This window comes from Pygoscelis adeliae, unplaced genomic scaffold (genome assembly GCF_000699105.1).
Source record: "Pygoscelis adeliae isolate BGI_AS28 unplaced genomic scaffold, ASM69910v1 Scaffold57, whole genome shotgun sequence".
NCBI classification, from domain to species: domain Eukaryota; kingdom Metazoa; phylum Chordata; class Aves; order Sphenisciformes; family Spheniscidae; genus Pygoscelis; species Pygoscelis adeliae.
This window is the reverse complement of record NW_008825615.1, coordinates 2,787,570-2,805,763: the sequence shown is the minus strand read 5'-3', so window position 1 is coordinate 2,805,763 and position 18,194 is coordinate 2,787,570. Positions and strand designations below refer to the sequence as shown.

The following is an 18,194-nucleotide window of genomic DNA, read 5'->3' as shown; positions in this document are numbered from 1 at the left end:
CTGCATTTCTGTAATTTATGTAAGAAATCATTTACAAAGGATAATCAACAGCAGGCTATATTACGTAGTTAATTACATTTCAATGAAAATTTATTTCTGGAGATGCCTGTGAGTTCTGGCTCGTAACAGGAATTTTTTGTGTAGTAAGTTATTGCAGTGTTTCAAACAGTTCCTTATGGTCATACGAACAAAAAGGAACAGTTTTATAGATTGCCTGTTGGTCATATGGTGTCATCAGATATAATGTCTCCCATCATTGCATAGAGCCCAATGTAGTCTAGAGCAAAACAAGGCATGATACTCATTCACTTGTGTCTCTTGCAACTTTTATTTTCATGTACAAAGCATATAGCTTTAACTCTTTGGGACCAGTTGGGTGATGGAACGCCTCAGCATCATCAGAAGAGTGTGGAGCTCTTCTACCAGCTGCACAACCTCGTTCCATCTTCTAGCATTTGTGAAGATGTTATTAGTCAGCAGCTGACTCACAGAGACAAGGCAAGTTGTTCATACATTTACTAAAAAATGAGTTAAGTATATTACTATAGAAATATATTTAGAAAAAGTACTTGGTGCCTCAGAGGAGGGCATAAATAACTTCAGTATTGAAAAAATGTTACCTTACATTGTTTAAACATTAAAAATACTCTTATCTTTACTTGCATGCAGAACATCAGATTTGTCCACCCTCTGACACTGCCACCCTCTTTCTTATATTCCCACTCACAAGAAACCTTAACCTTATGTCTGTAGTAGTTGAGCCCTGTTTTCATGATGTCTTGGTGTTTCACAAACCTATGAAATGTGTGGTTGTAATGGTAGTAATTGAATATAGATTTTCTAGATTCCGTTCCAGTTGTCCTAACTGCTCTTCTTTCCCTGTACAGCTCCATCAAATTTAGGCACACTTTCTTTTTCTGTGTCCTAACCAACTGTAGTTCAGTCCTCTGGTGTGCACCTTCCTATTCCATCTAATTCTTGCATCTTGTCTAATAATTTGTCCTAACATAGCATCTAGACTTTCTGCTTCCTTTCCTCCACAGAACTTGGAGAAGGAGCAACAGCCAGGTTATTGTCATCGCCATGTCTCCATTGCTTTTCTTGATAGTGGGGTTGGATTGCTTCTTTAAGACAGTCATGTGTGATCCCCTTTATCTTTCTATCCTTTTGCTTTCTCTTTTCTCTCTCTCTCAGCTGAGGTGTCCTTACTGCCTTTCTCTTTGTGTCACTACCTTTTTTTTACAGTTTCAGATCTGTTTGCAATCCCTTTCCCTTTCTGTGAGACACATCCTTAGGAGTCTGCTGCATTTGATATTATCAATTTGCTGCTTCAGCCTTAATTCCCTTTCTCTTTTAAGCAGCAGTGAATTGTTTGGTGTTTTGGTTTGGTTTTTTTTTTTTTGTCTTTCTGACCATTTTTATATATTATCTGATTCTGGCTCTTTTTGTAAGAGTTAATGTAAATATAAGACAAAAGAGTGGCTTGTAATTAATAAGATTTTATTTTATTTCTGGGTCTCAAGAGCTGTGCTATATATTTCTGAGCTTCATCTTCTGACACTTGTCTCAGTTAATTATTTCCAGCTAAAGTGTTTCTGTGAGGTTCTTTTCCCCTGTTGGGAAGCGGAGGAATTGCAATAACTAGATACTTTCAGTAGGCCTCTGTACAATACTTCTCCAATCTCATGCGGCCCCCCTCTTCTCTACTTATTTGTCCTTAAAGGATTTGCATTCTGACTGTTTCTGCCATGTTTGCCAGTTCTAGAGGGCAACTAATAATCTTCTCTAACAGTAATTGCCAGTTTTCTGTGCCTCTGTGTCTTTGTGGGAAATGTGCTTGCCTACTCTGCTCTTGACTGACACGGCAGCTGGATTGTGAGACGTCTGCGTTTCTTTGCAGTATGCTGCCGAGGCTACTCTTTTCTTGGAGGTCTTTACTTTCCATCTCTGTCTCCTGTCAAAAGCCATGGACTATAATTTGAGCAGAACCTCTCGAGTGATCAGAGAGCTGCTTCTTTGCGTGTGATAACGCTGTTTGGTTTCTTGTTATTACTTTGTCACTTGTCCTGTCTCCTGTTCTGCTACCACAGGTTATAATGTTTGCTCATGACCCAACTTGGTGGATTTTTCCCATTCTTTATTGCTGCTCAGAAGTCTCTTATTGCACTGCTGCTGTTTTTCAGCAGTGATCTTGGCTATCCTATTGATTACTTCTGTTTTGCTATCAGTTTAGCTAATGCAAATAAAGAAGTATTTTCAAAATCTTTTGAAGGTGGCAGATATTCAGATTGTTGACAAACGGTGTTTCTTTCAGGTCTGTGATGAGCCTCTGTAGTGCCATGCTAGACAAAGGGGGCTTTTCAGCATTCAGCAACAGACTTATATAAGAGACTTTATCTCTTATCAAAAGTTATGCTCTGCTTCCAATAGATAAAGCACATGCTTAGCTTTTACTGTTATTAGTAGGAGTTCTACTTGTTGTGACAGGTACTCTTTTTTCTTTTTTTTCCCCTCCCCTAGAAATTTGTTTCAGATAGAGGCTGTCAATTTGACATTTGAGTTGAGGCCTTTGTAGTGCTTTAAATTTGAGATATATGAACTGTTTTCACAGCCCCAACAGAATGAATGATAGGGAATTACTTGCTTACGTGCTCTGGCAACTCATGGTTGTGTGACTTTAGAAGCCTTTACCTTTCTACTAGCCTCTACCTTTCTTCTACAGGTCAACAAAAGTGAATGTGAGCCAGTCTGACAATCACTGCAGTTCACAGCTTGGCATATTGGTAAAACTGCCAATGATTTATAGTTTCACTTATCAGGCTGGTCTGTGAACTGCTGTGACTGTGGATGTGGCACTCACTCATTTCTGCCAACCTTACTGTGAAAACAGTAATTTCTTACATCTTCCCAGCATGGATTGTAAGGGCTTACATGGAGTCATCTGCATGTGTTTGAGAATTGGTATTTTCACTCTTTGTTCAGCAGATGTTAGTGAATTGTTTTGTGTAACTATATATATTTTGCAGCAGTCTTGTGGGTTTTTTTTTCCCTGTGAGAAGCATATTTTTTTCTAAATACATGTGATTCTTGCTTTACTTTCCAGAATGCTGCTGTTTCTCTTGGTTTTGTTTTGGGTTTTTTTTTGTTTGTCTGATATGATCTGTCTTGTGTCCTTTCTGTAATCTTCAGTTTTTATAGCTTAAATTTTTCATTATTGTGGCAGATACTGCTTGTATTAGCTGTTGCAAACCTTAAGCTGTATGTTGTAAGTTAGATTTGGAAGTATGCCAGATTGTCACAGTGGCATTAACAGTTTTTACTTTGGTCTCATTTTGATTAGAGGTAAATATACCTACTGTTCATTCCCTATAAGCATATATTTTAAGAACAAACAAGTGAAAATCTTCATCCTCTTGTCTCTGCTTATCATCTAGTAATTTAGTTTAAGCCCTGATTGTATTTGAAAGTAATTTTGATGTTTTATGCTGTATAACCATCCTGATTGCTGTGCTTTATTTGTCCACCCCTACAACTGCTTAGTAGCTTCCTTGTCTCTTGGGTAAAGCTGTTTTTTATACATGTACCCATGTATTCGTATTGTAGCATGACATTTACTATTGTCTACAGCCTTGCTGGAATAACTCCTTGCTTTGATTAGCCACAGTGAAGAGATAAAGGCATAAAAATTGTTACTTTAATACCATTTTCACCATTAAATATCCTGCATATTACTAGTCATTAGAAGTCCTGTGGGCAGTAAGCATGTCCTATTTGTCCAAATAAAATTCTAAGTTCCAGAGCTAAATTTGGCATGTTAGTGATGACCTCTATCTACGTTGTATCTAGCTAGAAAATTCTTATGTCTCTTTCTAGCCAAATTATTTTCATTCCCTTATTTCCGTGGATACTGTGTTTAATCCCATCACACCAGACACTATCTCTAAAAATTTCTCTTCTTTCTCTGCCTCTTCTCTCTGCCTCTGTATGCTTGAGTTTTCATATTGAAAAGCTTGCATGTTTCTTCCTGCTCTCTCATGATCTCTTCTAGTGCCTTGATACGTATAGATAAACTCACTGAAAACAGAGCTGTGCAACTTATGAGAGTAAAATAAGTGTTGTTCAAGCTATCACATCAAGTATTTAAAATTTTTTCGAGCTAAACTTTGAAACTAAGGCAGCCAAGATCAAGGTGGGGAAGAATCCTTTCATGCTACTAAATTGTTCGCAGAGACCTATTGTTGCCTATTACTGTTTTTAATGTTAGAAAACAGGATTTGAACGCATAGTCAAAAAAGTTATTTTTAATAATTTCATTGTATCTTTTAATCTGCTGTATGCCTCTTTTTTTCCAGTTCTTATCAGAGACTGTTGTATTCTGATAGATCTAACTTATAATTTGGTCCACAGAAAGTAAGAATGGAAGCTCATGCAAAGTTTGCAGTGCTATGGCATCTCACCCGTGACCTTCATATTAACAAGTCGTCTTCCTTTGGCCGTACCTTTGACAGGTTGGTGATCACAAGCATGATTCAGTTGAAATAATTTTGCTTCAAAAATCTTTAACTACATTATATTGGCAGCATAGAGCGTTTAGAAATTATAGAACTACAGTGTAACTGTGAAAGCAAGGAAGGAGGACAAGAAATGAATTCATGTTAGACAAAATTGTTTTCACAATGATGATTATGCAAGCTGTAAATTTTTCTGGTAGCTGTAAAGAGCAGGACAGGAATAGTCACATGATTCATTGACTATAACTGGTTAAAATATTTGTGTATATTGAACATAGTATCTGAATTCTTGCTGTGATTTGGTAAAAACAAAAGCAGGAGAGGGAAGTCAACCCAGAATTGAATCATATGAAAATGGAAAGTAACAATAAAGCTGTCATGGTTTAACCTCAGTCGGCAACTGAGTACCACACAGCTGCTTGCTCACTTCCCCAGTATGTTGCTGTCATGGTTTAACCCCAGCCAGCAATGAAGCACCACACAGCTACTTGCTCACTCCCCCCGGGTAGGATGGGGGAGAGGATTGGAAGAGTAGAAGTGAGAAAAACTTGTGGGCTGAGATAAAAACAGTTCAATAATTGAAATAAAATAATAATAATAATAATACACAAAGCAAGTGATGCACAGTGCAATTGCTTGCCACCCGCCAACCGATGCCCAGCCAGTCCCCGAGCAGCGGCCCCCCCGGCCAGCTTTCCCCAGTTTATCTACTGAGCATGACGTCACATGGTATGGAATGTCCCTTTGGCCAGTTTGGCTGTGCCCCCCTCCCAGCTTCTTGTGCACCTGCAGCCTTCTCAGTCGGTAGAGCATGGGAAACTAAAAAGTCCTTGACTAGTGTAAGCACTATCTAGCAACAACTAAAACATCAGTGTGTTATCAACTTTGTTCTCATCCTAAATCCAAAACACAGCACTGTACCAGCTACTAGGAAGGAAATTAACTCTATCCCTGCCGAAACCAGGACAAAAGCTAAGAAAACATAGGAACAAAATTGCAAGTAAACACTAAGAAACTAAAGTTCTCTTGTTTGATCTGTGTTTTTTTGGTAAGATGTCATTTATGGCAAACAGCAGAGGACTTCTGTTTTGCGTTCAGATATCAGACTACCTTCTTAGGAAAAAACTGAATGATCCAGACTCTGAACTAGTCTTGTCTTCCTCAGCTAGCACAAATGTTGTGGAAAAGTGCTTATTTAAATTTCCTAATGTATACTTATCTGTAGGAAGTGGAGTAAAAAGGTTATTTCTTTGGCTTCATACTGTCACTCATTGCAGAAGTGGTGATAAATTCTGTACATACAGCTAAAAGTTTATGAATATGTACTACTGGAGGATATTAAACAGTCGGTAAAATTCAGAGTCCAATATATATATTGTTTTTCCCTAAGTCTGGAAAGGATTCTAAAGGCTAAAACTATCAAAAGAAGAAAATAATCACAGTAGGAAGTGCTGAATTGTCAAGTATATTTCTCCTCTCCATTCTTGAAGAAACGATCTTTGAACTCTTTTCCATGCATCTGTGTGAATTGGCTTTTAAAGTTTTATCTGTTTGTACTGCACTAGCACTTAGTAGGCAACCAAAGCTTGTTATGCTAATAGCTGTACAAATACTTGAACTGACTATACAACTGCTACTATTAGAGCAGCTATCTTAACTGACTTCTATTACTAGCTCTTCCTGGCCATTTCTTCATTAGGCTAGACTAAAATACAAAGCTTCAGGTTGCAATGTCTGGATTCCAAAGAAAATACTGTTTTATATGGAGAAGACACTGGAGTATGTACTGACATGTTGAAATTTATCATATGTCAGATTAAAATGGGATTATTCTGTGAGTAGTGTAGAATTTGTGCTAGGTTCATTCTTCTTTCTATTCTAGATCTTTGTTTATCATGCTGGACAGCCTTAATAGCTTGGATGGTTCTACATGGTCAGTGGGACAAGCCTGGTTAAATCAAGTGCTTCAAAGACATGATATTGCAAGGGTTCTTGAACCTTTGCTCTTACTGCTTCTCCATCCAAAAACTCAGCGAGTTTCTGTTCAGCGAGTACAGGCTGAATGTTACTGGACTAAGTCTCCCTATCACCCCGAAGAAGAAAATGAAAAGCACTTTATGCAGAAGTTTAGCTGTGCTGATGGTATGTACACAAGAAGACAAGGAAGTTCCTTATTTAATTTCTTTATTTGTTACTTGCATGCAACATTAAAAACGTAGTAGAAATTTTTGAGGGTAACTTGCAAAACAAAGTGCTGGAATAGCTACTGCTTATATGCGCATTTGTGCACGGTTTTTCTAATTCAAGTTTGGGTGTCCCAAGTATCATTGAAGCTTTATTGTTCTCAAATTAAGATGATAGGCAAGTATTTTAATGCAGAGCATTTTCTTACGACTTACTGAACTTCAGTAGAACTTAAGAATATGGCTTGAAGCTTAGCCAAGAAATGAAACGCTTTTATGATTAGGACCACTGATGTGGGGCTGGCTGAAAACATACTGCTAAGGTTTGAAGGTGTTTGCATGTATTGTGTAATTTTAGTAACATATTAATAATTCTTTTTTATGAAAACACAAGCAGATAAGACTGCATAAGGTTTCATGGGAGAATTATGTTGTTTTGCTAAGGTCTACTGCTAAAGTAATCCTGCTTTGGTTATGTGAATGTGTGTCATTCGCATATTAACTTTTTTTTTGTGCTGTGAAGTGGAAAGACTCTATTTACCATGCCTTTATAGTTTGAAGTCTCAGTAGTAGTTTAAATTCTAAATTTTAATTCTAAATTCTTATTCTGAAGAACAAAATATTATGTGTATAAGATTTTTTTTGTGTTTTTCTTTAAGCATTTTCCCATGTGCCTGTAAGCCAAGGACAACTTATTATACCTAAAGAAGGCAATGAAAAACAACTTGCTATGGATGAAATGGAGAACTTCAGTCTGACTGTCAACCCTCTGAGTGACAGGCTTTCCTTGTTAAGTACCAGCAGTGAGACCATACCAATGGTTGTGTCTGATTTTGACCTTCCTGACCATCAAGTTGAAATACTGCAGAGTTCTGACTCTGGCTGCTCTCAGTCATCTACCGGGGACAACATCAGTTATGAAGTGGAAACAGAAAGCCTGAGTGCTCAAGATAGCTCTCAGACTCTGAGAGAAGACTCACCTGATGAAATTGTGCAACAAGTGGTTACAGATCTTATATGCAAAGTTGTAAGCAGTCTCGGAGAAGAGGCTGAGCCAGTTAAGCATAGTCTATACTCTGAGGATACTTCATGTAAATTCAGTCCTTTGGATAACTCTGTAGAGGTGACAAAAAATGAAGATCAAAATATTCAAAGTAGCCAGAGTAGTTTGCTTAGTAATGACAGCACCCAGTTGCTATCGGCCTCAACTGAGACTGGACTTGAGAGCTTAAGAGATGAAATTTCAAGAAATAACTCTTCACCCTGTATTGCAGAAAGCCAGCAATCCCTCTCTGATCTCACTCTTGCTTCCACTGAATCAAAGTCCAGAAAGCGAAGCCACAGTAGTATTCAGTTCAGCTTTAAAGGAAAGCTAACAGAAAAAATGTCTGAAAAAGAAACAATTGTTAAAGAGGCTGGTAAGCAACCAGGTGCAAAACCTAAGGTGAAAATAGCCAAAAAGAAAGATGAAGAGAAGAAGAAAGCACAAACAGAAAAGCTGAAACAAACAAACGTCTTCTTTAGTGATGGTCTTGATTTAGAAAACTGGTACAGCTGTGGAGAAGGAGAAATTTCAGAAATAGAAAGTGATGTGGGGTCCCCAGGAATGCGAAAATCTCCCAACTTTAATATCCATCCGTTGTATCAACATGTGCTGCTTTATCTCCAGCTGTATGACTCTTCAAGGACATTGTATGCTTTTTCTGCAATTAAAGCAATTCTGAAGACAAATCCTTCAGCTTTTGTAAGTGCTATCTCCACTACCAGTGTCAACAATGCATACACTCCTCAGCTTTCATTGCTCCAGAATCTTCTTGCCAGGCATCGAATATCTGTTATGGGCAAGGATTTCTACAGTCACATCCCGGTCGATTCTAATCATAACTTTCGGAGCTCTATGTACATAGAAATTCTTATCTCCTTGTGTTTATACTATATGCGGAGCCACTATCCAACTCATGTTAAAGTAACCTCACAAGATCTAATAGGAAACCGTAATATGCAAATGATGAGTATAGAAATTCTGACACTTCTCTTTGCTGAGTTGGCAAAAGTGATAGAAAGCTCCGCAAAGGGATTTCCTAGTTTTATTTCGGACATGTTGTCCAAGTGCAAGGTTCAGAAAGTGATCCTGCATTGTCTGCTGTCTTCTATCTTCAGTGCACAGAAATGGCACAGTGAAAAGATGGCTGGAAAAAACATAGTGGCTGTAGAAGAAGGTTTCTCTGAAGACAGCCTTATAAATTTTTCTGAAGATGAATTTGACAATGGTAGTACACTGCAGTCACAGCTTTTAAAAGTACTTCAACGGCTGATTGTGCTGGAACACAGAGTAATGACTGTGCCTGAGGAAAATGAAACGGGCTTTGACTTTGTCATAACGGACTTGGAGCACATCGGTCCCCAGCAGCCGATGACTTCTCTTCAGTATTTACATTCCCAGCCAATAACCTGTCAAGGCATGTTTCTCTGTGCAGTGATACGAGCTTTACACCAGCACTGTGCCTGTAAAATGCATCCCCAGTGGATTGGCCTTATCACTTCTACGTTGCCTTACATGGGAAAAGTTCTTCAGAGGGTTGTTGTTTCAGTGACACTTCAGCTCTGCAGGAACTTGGATAATTTAATTCAGCAGTATAAATATGAAACAGGATTATCTGATAATAGGTATGTGTATGTACAGGTGTGTAGTCTTTTTAAGCAAATTTGATTGTGTTGAATTACTTTACAACCAGATTAACCCATTTTAAAAAAAAATGAATCTCTTATTTTAGGCCTCTCTGGATGGCATCTGTCACTCCCCCCGATATGGTTCTTACTTTATTAGAAGGGATCACAACAATAATTCATTACTGCCTCCTGGATCCATCTACGCAGTATCATCAGGTAAACTTACCTGGGTGTCTGAGAGGTTCCTATGCAGTACATGTCAAATTAAGGACTGTGATTATATTAGCAGAATTGAAGATTGAGTGGGAAAAATACCAAATATATTGTCTTAGCTGTAAGTATGTTTTTTATTGATAATATACACATCTCAAACAGAAAAACAATTTTCCACTAATTATACTTTTAAGAGAATAGTTTTTGATTTTTTGATTGTTTTGGTTTGGGTTTTGGGATTTTTTTTTTTGTTCCCCTGAAATAACTGAAATAGGAATTCCTTAACTTTCAGACCTCTAAAATGCCACTTTTTAGAGCTGGCTTCATTTGTGGAACTTCCCAGACTGATGCCTATCCTGTTACTTTCTGGCTGGACTGTGTTCATTTTGCAATATGTCAAAACATTCTGTTTCTGCTCCTTCTGTATATCCACAATTTGTCTTTTTAGTCAAGCAGTATTTTTAGATCTGGTATTCTGAGCATAGTCTCTGTTAAGAATTTGACCCAGATTCTGCAAGGAAATTTTTGCCCTGCTATCTCTGCAATCTTGGTTTTGCATTTTTTTGTTTGTTTGTTGTTATACACCTTTGCTTTCCATTCATTTAAAAGTAACTGAAAAGTGTGTATTGTTTGTGCAAGTAAATAATTTTGCCTAGAGTATTAGTTACACTTAAAATTTTGAAATAATTGTTTTGCCAAGGTATAGGCAGATGATACAAAACTGATTGCTGTAGACATGAGGCCTCACATGTTTGGAATACATTGTACAACTCAGTCAAAAGATTCTTTAATTATTATTTTTAATAGACTCAAAACCTGTACATACTATAAGAATTATTGAAGAACTATTTTGAAAAAGAGTTAAGGTTGAAAGCTTCCATGTCCATTAAGTCTCAATTTACACTATTTTACTTATGCTGTTTATGTAGATATTTAATGCTCTTTCTCCCCTCTCCCCTTCAAATCCACTAGCTTTTGGTTAATGTAGATCAGAAGCACTTGATTGAGGCGCGCAATGGGATCCTATCTATCTTGCATATGATCATGTCTTCCGTGACTTTGCTGTGGAGCATCCTTCACCTTGCAGATTCTTCGGAGAAAACTGCTGCTGCTGCTGCATCCGTTACCACTATTAATCTTGGGTCAACAAAGGTCAGAATATCAGGGATAATATCATTTAGGTTGTTCATTAATACCTTTGTCAAACTAAATCCAGTTCCATTCCCTTAAATGTAAATTGAGTTTTAATACCCTTGTCCTCATCTACTCATCCACCTCAGAAACAAGGCTTTTGTAAATGGGTATTGAATCTGTTTTTAAACTTGAGTGTATCAACTCAAGACAGCAATGTCTCACCTGTTTGCTTTCTACAAAGAAAATGAAATCCATCCTGAAAAAATTTAAGCCACGCTTTTATGCCTCAAAAGTTATAAAATATTCATGTAAAATCTTAACAAAAGAGAACTCCTCTTAAAACATCTAGTACTCAGACACTTATGAACTAGTTCCTTTATTCATTCAATTCCCAGATAGTGATGTCACTGTGCACGGGGAAATGTCATAGCAGATAGTGAGCTAGTAATTGTAAAGAAGAGAACCTGAGGAGGGGTCAAATAGAACTATACTGAGAACACTGCCTAGCCCTCTTATAGGAAGCAGTTCAAACTACTTATACTTCACATTATTAAATAGGAAATTGTCGTTTAAATTTGAAATGTTTTAAAATAAGATTTCCTTAGTTAATTTGAATATATCAGATACTGCTTGTGATGATGCTACGTTACATCCTTTTCAACCTTTGTCATTCAGATTGAAGGAATAAAAAATAACATCTAAGACTCCATGTCTTTGAACAGACAGCATCCATGGTCATATTTGTATTGCCAAGAGGGCTTCCTACTCACTGAAAGGAAGGGGGTCCATACTTGTTGATGGCCTATAATATTATGCTGCTTCTGTGAAAAAAGATGATTTTGTACTCTGGTTAAACATTAACTGTTTGGGCAAATCCCAGATTTGCCCAAATCTGTAGTATTCAAAAGAGCATTCAACATGTCCTGTATATGAAAAAGTCCTGTTTGAATTCAGCTTGTTCGATGTAGTATCAGGATAGGTTATTTTAATTTTTCACCTCCATTGCTTTCGGGTAATGCTTTTGTAGCTGCCTTGGAGTTGGTGGATGTGGTTAAAAACACACAAAACTGTGGAACGGAATTTTGTGTCTAAAGTATAAGCAAGCTTTTTAAGCTTCAGTACAACTAGGTTGCTTTGGCAACCACACTCTTGGCAAGTGCATGAAGTGTATAGTCAAGCTCTGGGATTGAATATAGCAGTTTCCTGCAAGCTTAGACAATTCCTACTGAAATATCTCTGACCAAGGTAAAAATAGCTTTCAAAAAAACAGGTAGAAAGTGCATTTTTTTTCTGAAATCTTCGTGTCATAGAAAACAGGACAAGAAGACAGCTCAGGAAATATGTTTCCTGACCCAAGTGTGCCTCAATAACTTCTGACATGCTTAAAAAAACACATTATTAAGAGTTTCAACAGTGAATATTTCAGCCTCCCAGAGTAGTGTGTTCGTTCTTTTAGGATTTCCCCACCACCCCTACTTCTTAATCTTTATCTCGCTTGCTACAAAGCGAGTCCATCACTATTTGTGGCAGACATGCACCTCATCTTCCTTTCTTCTTTCTGATTACCTTGTACACATTTGATAACTGTTATATCTCCACTTATATGCTTTTCTCCTGACTCTACAAACCCATTTCTGCCCCTTCTTGTAGGTCATATTCCATATCACTAATCTTTCTTTTTATACTTTGAGTACTGTCAGCTTGTGGTGTGTTTCTTGAAGTAAGGTGGTGTTGTGGGTTAACCCCAGCCGGCAACTGAGCACCACACAGCCACTCACTCACTCCCCACCCAGTGGGATGAGGGAAGAGAATCGGAAGGGTAAAAGTGAGAAAACTCGTGGGTTGAGATAAAAATACTGTAATAATTGAAGTAAAAAATAATGAAGATAATATAATAATAATAATAATACAAATTGTAATGACAAGGAAAATAACAAAGAGAGAGAAATAAAACCCAAGAAGGACAAGTGATGCAAATGAAAACAATTGCTCACCACCAACCAACTGATGCCCAGCCAGTCCCTGAGCAGTGCCCCCCTGCCAACCTTCCCCCAGCTTTATATGCTGAGCATGACATCATATGGTGTGGAATATCCCTTTGGTCAGTTGGGGTCAGCTGTCCCAGCTGTGTCCCCTCCCAACTTTTTGTGCACCCTCAGCCTACTCGCTGGCGAGCAGTATGAGGAGCAGAAAAGGCCTTGACTCTGTGTAAGCACTGCTCAGCAATAGCTAAAACATCCCTGTATTATCAACACTGTTCTCAGCACAAACCCAAAACATAGCCCCATACCAGCTACTGTGAAGAAAATTAACCCTACCCCAGCCAAAACCAGCACAGGTGTCCAAAACTGGACATGGTATGTGGTATCTTCTTTCAGGAGAAATATTTCATGTCTCTCATGAAGTGCTGCTATTTATGAATGCTCTTTTCCTCTTCCTTGCAAAGTTGTCATGGTAAGTTTGTGATCCGCTATAATCCCAAGACTTTTTTTTTCTGTAGCACTGCTATCTAAATAGTTTCTCATCCTGAATCGCTAAAGTTGTTTATCCCTGCCTTTGCATGCAAAGATCAAGCCTTTATTGCACCTTATCTTTTTTCAGGATGCTTTTCGAGTTTCTCAGATCATTTTTAGTTCTGTACCTTTCTATCAGTTCCTTCCCACTTCGTTACCATTTGCAAATTTAACAAGTGTATTTTATCTTCCCTTGTCTTAGTCATGAATAAAATGATTGAAGAGTACCAGATGTAGAATAGAGCTTTATGAACCCTCCGAGTGCATCCTTCCATTTTGATAAAAGTTAGTGATAGTTACCATCCAAGTATGGCTTTATAGCTAGCTGTTTTGAACATAATGCCAAGGTGTTTATCTAAAGGTGTATGTGTTCTGCTTCCACGTTTCAGAATTTGAGGCAGCAGATTCTCGAACTGTTGGGTCCAATTTCAATGAATCATGGTGTTCACTTCATGGCTGCTATTGCGTTTGTATGGAATGAAAGGAGGCAAAATAAAAATACTTCTAGGACAAAGGTATGTTTATACTACAGTGGTCACTTCAAATAGTGGTAATAGCTTTAAGTGATTTTAGAAGCAGTAAGGAGAAAATTCAGACATTCCAGTGAAAAAAACAGATATTATGAAATATGGAGAATATTTATATTATATTCCTAATTAGCAACTGTACTGTCAGGGAGCTACCAGTTTATTTTAGAATGGGATCATCTTTCTGAATTCTTCAGGAAAAGATTAAGTGATTCCAAGTCTCTAGATGAACTATTAGTTACTAACATTTCAATCCCATGAGGCCAGCTGCCTTAATTTTGGCATAGGCATTGTCTGTGATGATAATCTGTGACATACATTTGATTCTTTTAGGTTATTCCTACAGCAGGTGAAGAACAACTTCTGCTGGTTGAGCTAGTTCGCTCTATCAGTGTTATGAGAACGGAGACTGTTATACAAACAGTGAAAGAAGTTTTGAAGCAGCCTCCAGCCATAGCAAAAGACAAGGTATGAAAACTGTAGAGATGCTACTGATTCATTTAATGTCCTCTTACTGAAGCTTAGAACACTGATGATATGGATACTTGTTCACAAAGCTGAGCAGGTAATTATGCTGCTGCTCAGCAGTACAGTGTGAAAATTTTCACAATATCTAATAGATGGATGAACTTTTGGAGGGAAGTCATACCTTCTCAAGTCATTACCGTTTGCTGAACAACTCCAGAATCCTGTCTGCTGCTTCTGTACAAGACTGCGTTTTGTGGGGATAGGCTGCTTACATGAGGGAAACGGGTGCATGCCCTAGCATCAGGTTGACTTTTTTTTTCAGGTGGGAAAGGGAAGTGGGGAAAAGAAGGAATAAAAAAAAGAAAAGAATAAATTTATAGAGAGATGCCTAAATGGACATTTGTAAATATCCTGTTAATGAAATAAGCTATATCTTCAGACACTGCAGTAACATTATAGCATTGTCAGTTTTGCCCTGGCAAGTGAGGAAAAAAAAGTCACTTTCTTCTTCCTGACGACAGAGGTTTTGTATCTTTTTCTAGAAACATCTTTCACTGGAAGTCTGCATGTTGCAGTTTTTCTATGCTTACACTCAAAGGTAAGACAAGAAGTTAAATTTTATTTTTGTCATCAAGCAGATGGACAATTTGAATATTTTATATCTTTTTATAATCCCTAGGATGAGAAATATCCTATGTAATATAGATCATGAAGTAAGAATGGTTTTGAACTGTAGGTGTCATAAAGAAAGGGATTTATTTTGCGAGTTCCCTAGTTCTGCATCACCTTTCTTCCCCCACCTAAAAATCCTGCAGAAAATCTGCCCCCTGCCCAAGGAAAGCTGATCTTAATTGTGCTGTAACTCATTGGTACTATTCCAACCTTGGACTGAAAATCACGTCTTTTGAGTACGCCTAATATTAAATGAAAAACCAAAGAATCTGTATGAATGTTGATTCACAATATCTGACAAGAGAATTGTGAGGTAGAAAGAAAATGGGGAATGCCTGAGGGAGATGATGCTGTTTTCATTGCCATCGCTGCTCTCCCTCTTAGGATTCCAGTGACCAGCTTAGTAGATAGCTGGGCCGCACTGCTGCTTCTGTTAAAAGATTCCATCCAGGTTGGTCTTCCGGCTCCGGGACAATTCCTCATACTTGGGTAGGTGCTCTTGATATTTGCAGTTTTCAAATAAGCCCAAATGTAAGTGTGTGAAATCATACTGAACTGTTAGTATTTTCAAATCTCTATCACTTATTTTTGAGTAGTAGAGCTATTGGCTGAGTTCTGTGGGTTTTTTCAAATTAGTTTCTTCTCTGAGGAATGGTTACATACATTAAATTTTATATTATAATATGATATAAGCCACGATCTTACCTTACTGCTTATTTGAGCAATTCAGGCTCTTTAAACAGTAGGTTTAAGTTTCTGATTTTTCTTAGAAAATAACTACAATGACTATTTTTTAGGTATGTGTAGATTTGCAACCCACTAGAAAGGATTCATTCCCAGCATGAAAGCTGTCTGTGGAGTGTTAGAAATAAAATGTTGAATATGATTTTCTATATAAAGCTTCAAGGACCATTTTCTTGAATTTCTGGAATTTCTTTCCTAGTAAACTGTCTCTAAAGATGCTTTTGTATATAGTTTAGTAAAACATGTTCTTGATAAACTATTATGGTATGATCAAAATTAACTTAAGAAACTTGAAAGGCTGTTTTCTAGAATATTGATAAGTAGCAGTGACTGAAGGTTTAGTAAATAAGTATTGTGCACGTAAATTTCTTCAGATTTGTCCTAGCTCTTAAAATTGCCAAATAAGAGAACTTATTACTGTGAGAAGAAAATCCATATCTACTACTGTATTTTTTTTCAGTGTTCTTAATGAGTTCATTATGAAAAACCCAAGCCTGGAGAATAAGAAAGATCAAAGAGATCTCCAGGTAAGAAATTTTTTGTATGTATGTCTCTTTTGAAAATACTGAACAATAAATGCTTGAATGTACTAGAATGATCTATAGGTGATATAGATATATAACTGATATATCAGTTCTGTAGTCTGATACGACTCTTTAGTATCTTCTACTTAGTGCTATTTATAATCTGTTGAAAAAGATCTCACTTTCTGTGGAGTTATTAATCGCTAATAATATAGAACAGAAGTGATTTGAAAGCAGTTCTATACTTAATTAGTTATACAGATTTTTCTACAAAGACACGTCAGGACAACAAATACAGCCCTTCTGCGCAGAGTTCTTAAAACGCTTGGGTTTTTTTCTACCAGGATGTAACGCACAAGATAGTGGATGCCATTGGGGCAATTGCTGGTTCCTCCTTGGAACAGACTACTTGGCTAAGACGAAACTTAGAGGTTAAGCCTTCCCCCAAGATTATGGTTGATGGAAACAACTTAGAATCAGATGTTGAAGGTAGTTTCATTTTCATCTTTATTTTAAACAAAACATTAATTGTCAGGCCAACATGAACAGAGGACAGCTTTACTATATTTGAATACATTGAAAATGCTGCAGTATTGTTCAGGCGTTAGTATCATACACAGTGTATCTGGCAAAGTCTGTACATCTTCAAAATATATGCTATTAAAATATGCTTGTAAGGTAAATAATGGCGTAAGAAAACTAACTTTGGACATTTTTTTATTATTATCTTCATTTAGATATGTTGTCTCCAGCAATGGAAACTTCAAACATAACTCCATCTGTTTATAGTGTCCATGCATTGACCTTACTTTCTGAGGTAAATGTCTCCTCAGATGTAAAAATACTGTCTTATAATAAACTTTTATATTGTGAAAAGCTTCGGACTAGAGGCTTGGGGAAAAAGGTTTGATGGGAACCACGGATGTGAATGGATTCTGGGTCCTGTCATGTAACAATATATAAAATTTGTTACTAACCCAGTTACAAAGATTCAGTGAGATGGATGAGGCGAAAAGCACGGCCTTTCAGATGTGTAGTATAGGAAACTTTTTTGGTGGCAAACTTTGTGTGTTATTAGTGGTATCTGTTACTTACTGCTGATAATCGCAGTCAATCTTTGATTTTTTTTTTGTTTGTTTGTAGTTTATTCTGTAGAATGCTTTGCCTAGGAGCTTATGCTTCTGTGTTTTTACCTTAGTTTCTTTTAAAAATGATGAGATCTTTATACTCTGGATATGCTGAATAGTAGATAAAAAGCAATTTGAGAGTGCATGATAATGTATCTTCCTCTCCTTTTATAGGTTTTGGCTCATCTCTTGGATATGGTTTTCTACAGTGATGAAAAAGAGAGGGTTATTCCTTTGCTTGTAAATATTATGCACTATGTTGTTCCCTACCTCCGTAATCACAGGTATCTACAATTTATTGAATTGATGTAGATCTCTACAGCCAGTTGAAATTTGGTGGGTGACACTTAAGTTAAAACAGGCATGGTAAGGATTAGGTGTCTATCAAACTTTCTATAAAGCAACAATTCAAAATTGTTTCACGTTGACTTTCTTTTTTTTGTTTAGTGCTCACAATGCATCCAGCTATCGAGCCTGTGTCCAGTTATTAAGCAGTCTTAGTGGGTATCAGTATACAAGGAGAGCATGGAAAAAGGAAGCATTTGACCTCTTTATGGATTCCAGTTTCTTCCAGATGGATGCTTCGTGTGTTAACCAGTAAGACTCTCTTTCCTGCTTATATCGATGGCTGTTACAAATTTTATGTATACCATTACAGAAGAGTATGTATAATGTGGATCAAAATTTCCCAACAGATTTCTGTTGAGAGAAATAGAGGGATGTTCTATATTTTAGATTACCACGTGAAATGTGAAACTCGCTTACCTAAGGTATATTTCTATGCACAAGTCTATTTTTTTCAATTTCAGGATTTATTTTTTTTTTCTTTGAGGAAAAAGTGGTTAACGTTTTATAGAATCATAGAATGGTTTGGGTTGGAAGGGACCTTAAAGATCATCTAGTTCCAC

The 18,194-nt window shown here is 37.1% G+C and overlaps 1 protein-coding gene across 2 annotated transcripts in view; it reads left to right on the top strand.

Moving 5' to 3' along the window:
- Nucleotides 1-18,194, top strand: part of DOPEY1 (dopey family member 1) — a 58,538-nt gene that overhangs the window by 27,073 nt on the left and 13,271 nt on the right. For both annotated transcript variants that reach the window (XM_009333121.1, XM_009333120.1), the window contains exons 16-30: nucleotides 346-498; nucleotides 4,408-4,508; nucleotides 6,394-6,653; nucleotides 7,354-9,361; nucleotides 9,469-9,580; nucleotides 10,550-10,729; nucleotides 13,614-13,739; nucleotides 14,085-14,219; nucleotides 14,762-14,817; nucleotides 15,276-15,380; nucleotides 16,096-16,162; nucleotides 16,504-16,648; nucleotides 16,897-16,976; nucleotides 17,461-17,570; nucleotides 17,734-17,883. In XM_009333121.1, coding sequence (XP_009331396.1) covers nucleotides 346-498; nucleotides 4,408-4,508; nucleotides 6,394-6,653; nucleotides 7,354-9,361; nucleotides 9,469-9,580; nucleotides 10,550-10,729; nucleotides 13,614-13,739; nucleotides 14,085-14,219; nucleotides 14,762-14,817; nucleotides 15,276-15,380; nucleotides 16,096-16,162; nucleotides 16,504-16,648; nucleotides 16,897-16,976; nucleotides 17,461-17,570; nucleotides 17,734-17,883 — 3,788 coding nt within the window. The remainder of the gene's footprint in view (nucleotides 1-345; nucleotides 499-4,407; nucleotides 4,509-6,393; nucleotides 6,654-7,353; nucleotides 9,362-9,468; nucleotides 9,581-10,549; nucleotides 10,730-13,613; nucleotides 13,740-14,084; nucleotides 14,220-14,761; nucleotides 14,818-15,275; nucleotides 15,381-16,095; nucleotides 16,163-16,503; nucleotides 16,649-16,896; nucleotides 16,977-17,460; nucleotides 17,571-17,733; nucleotides 17,884-18,194) is intronic.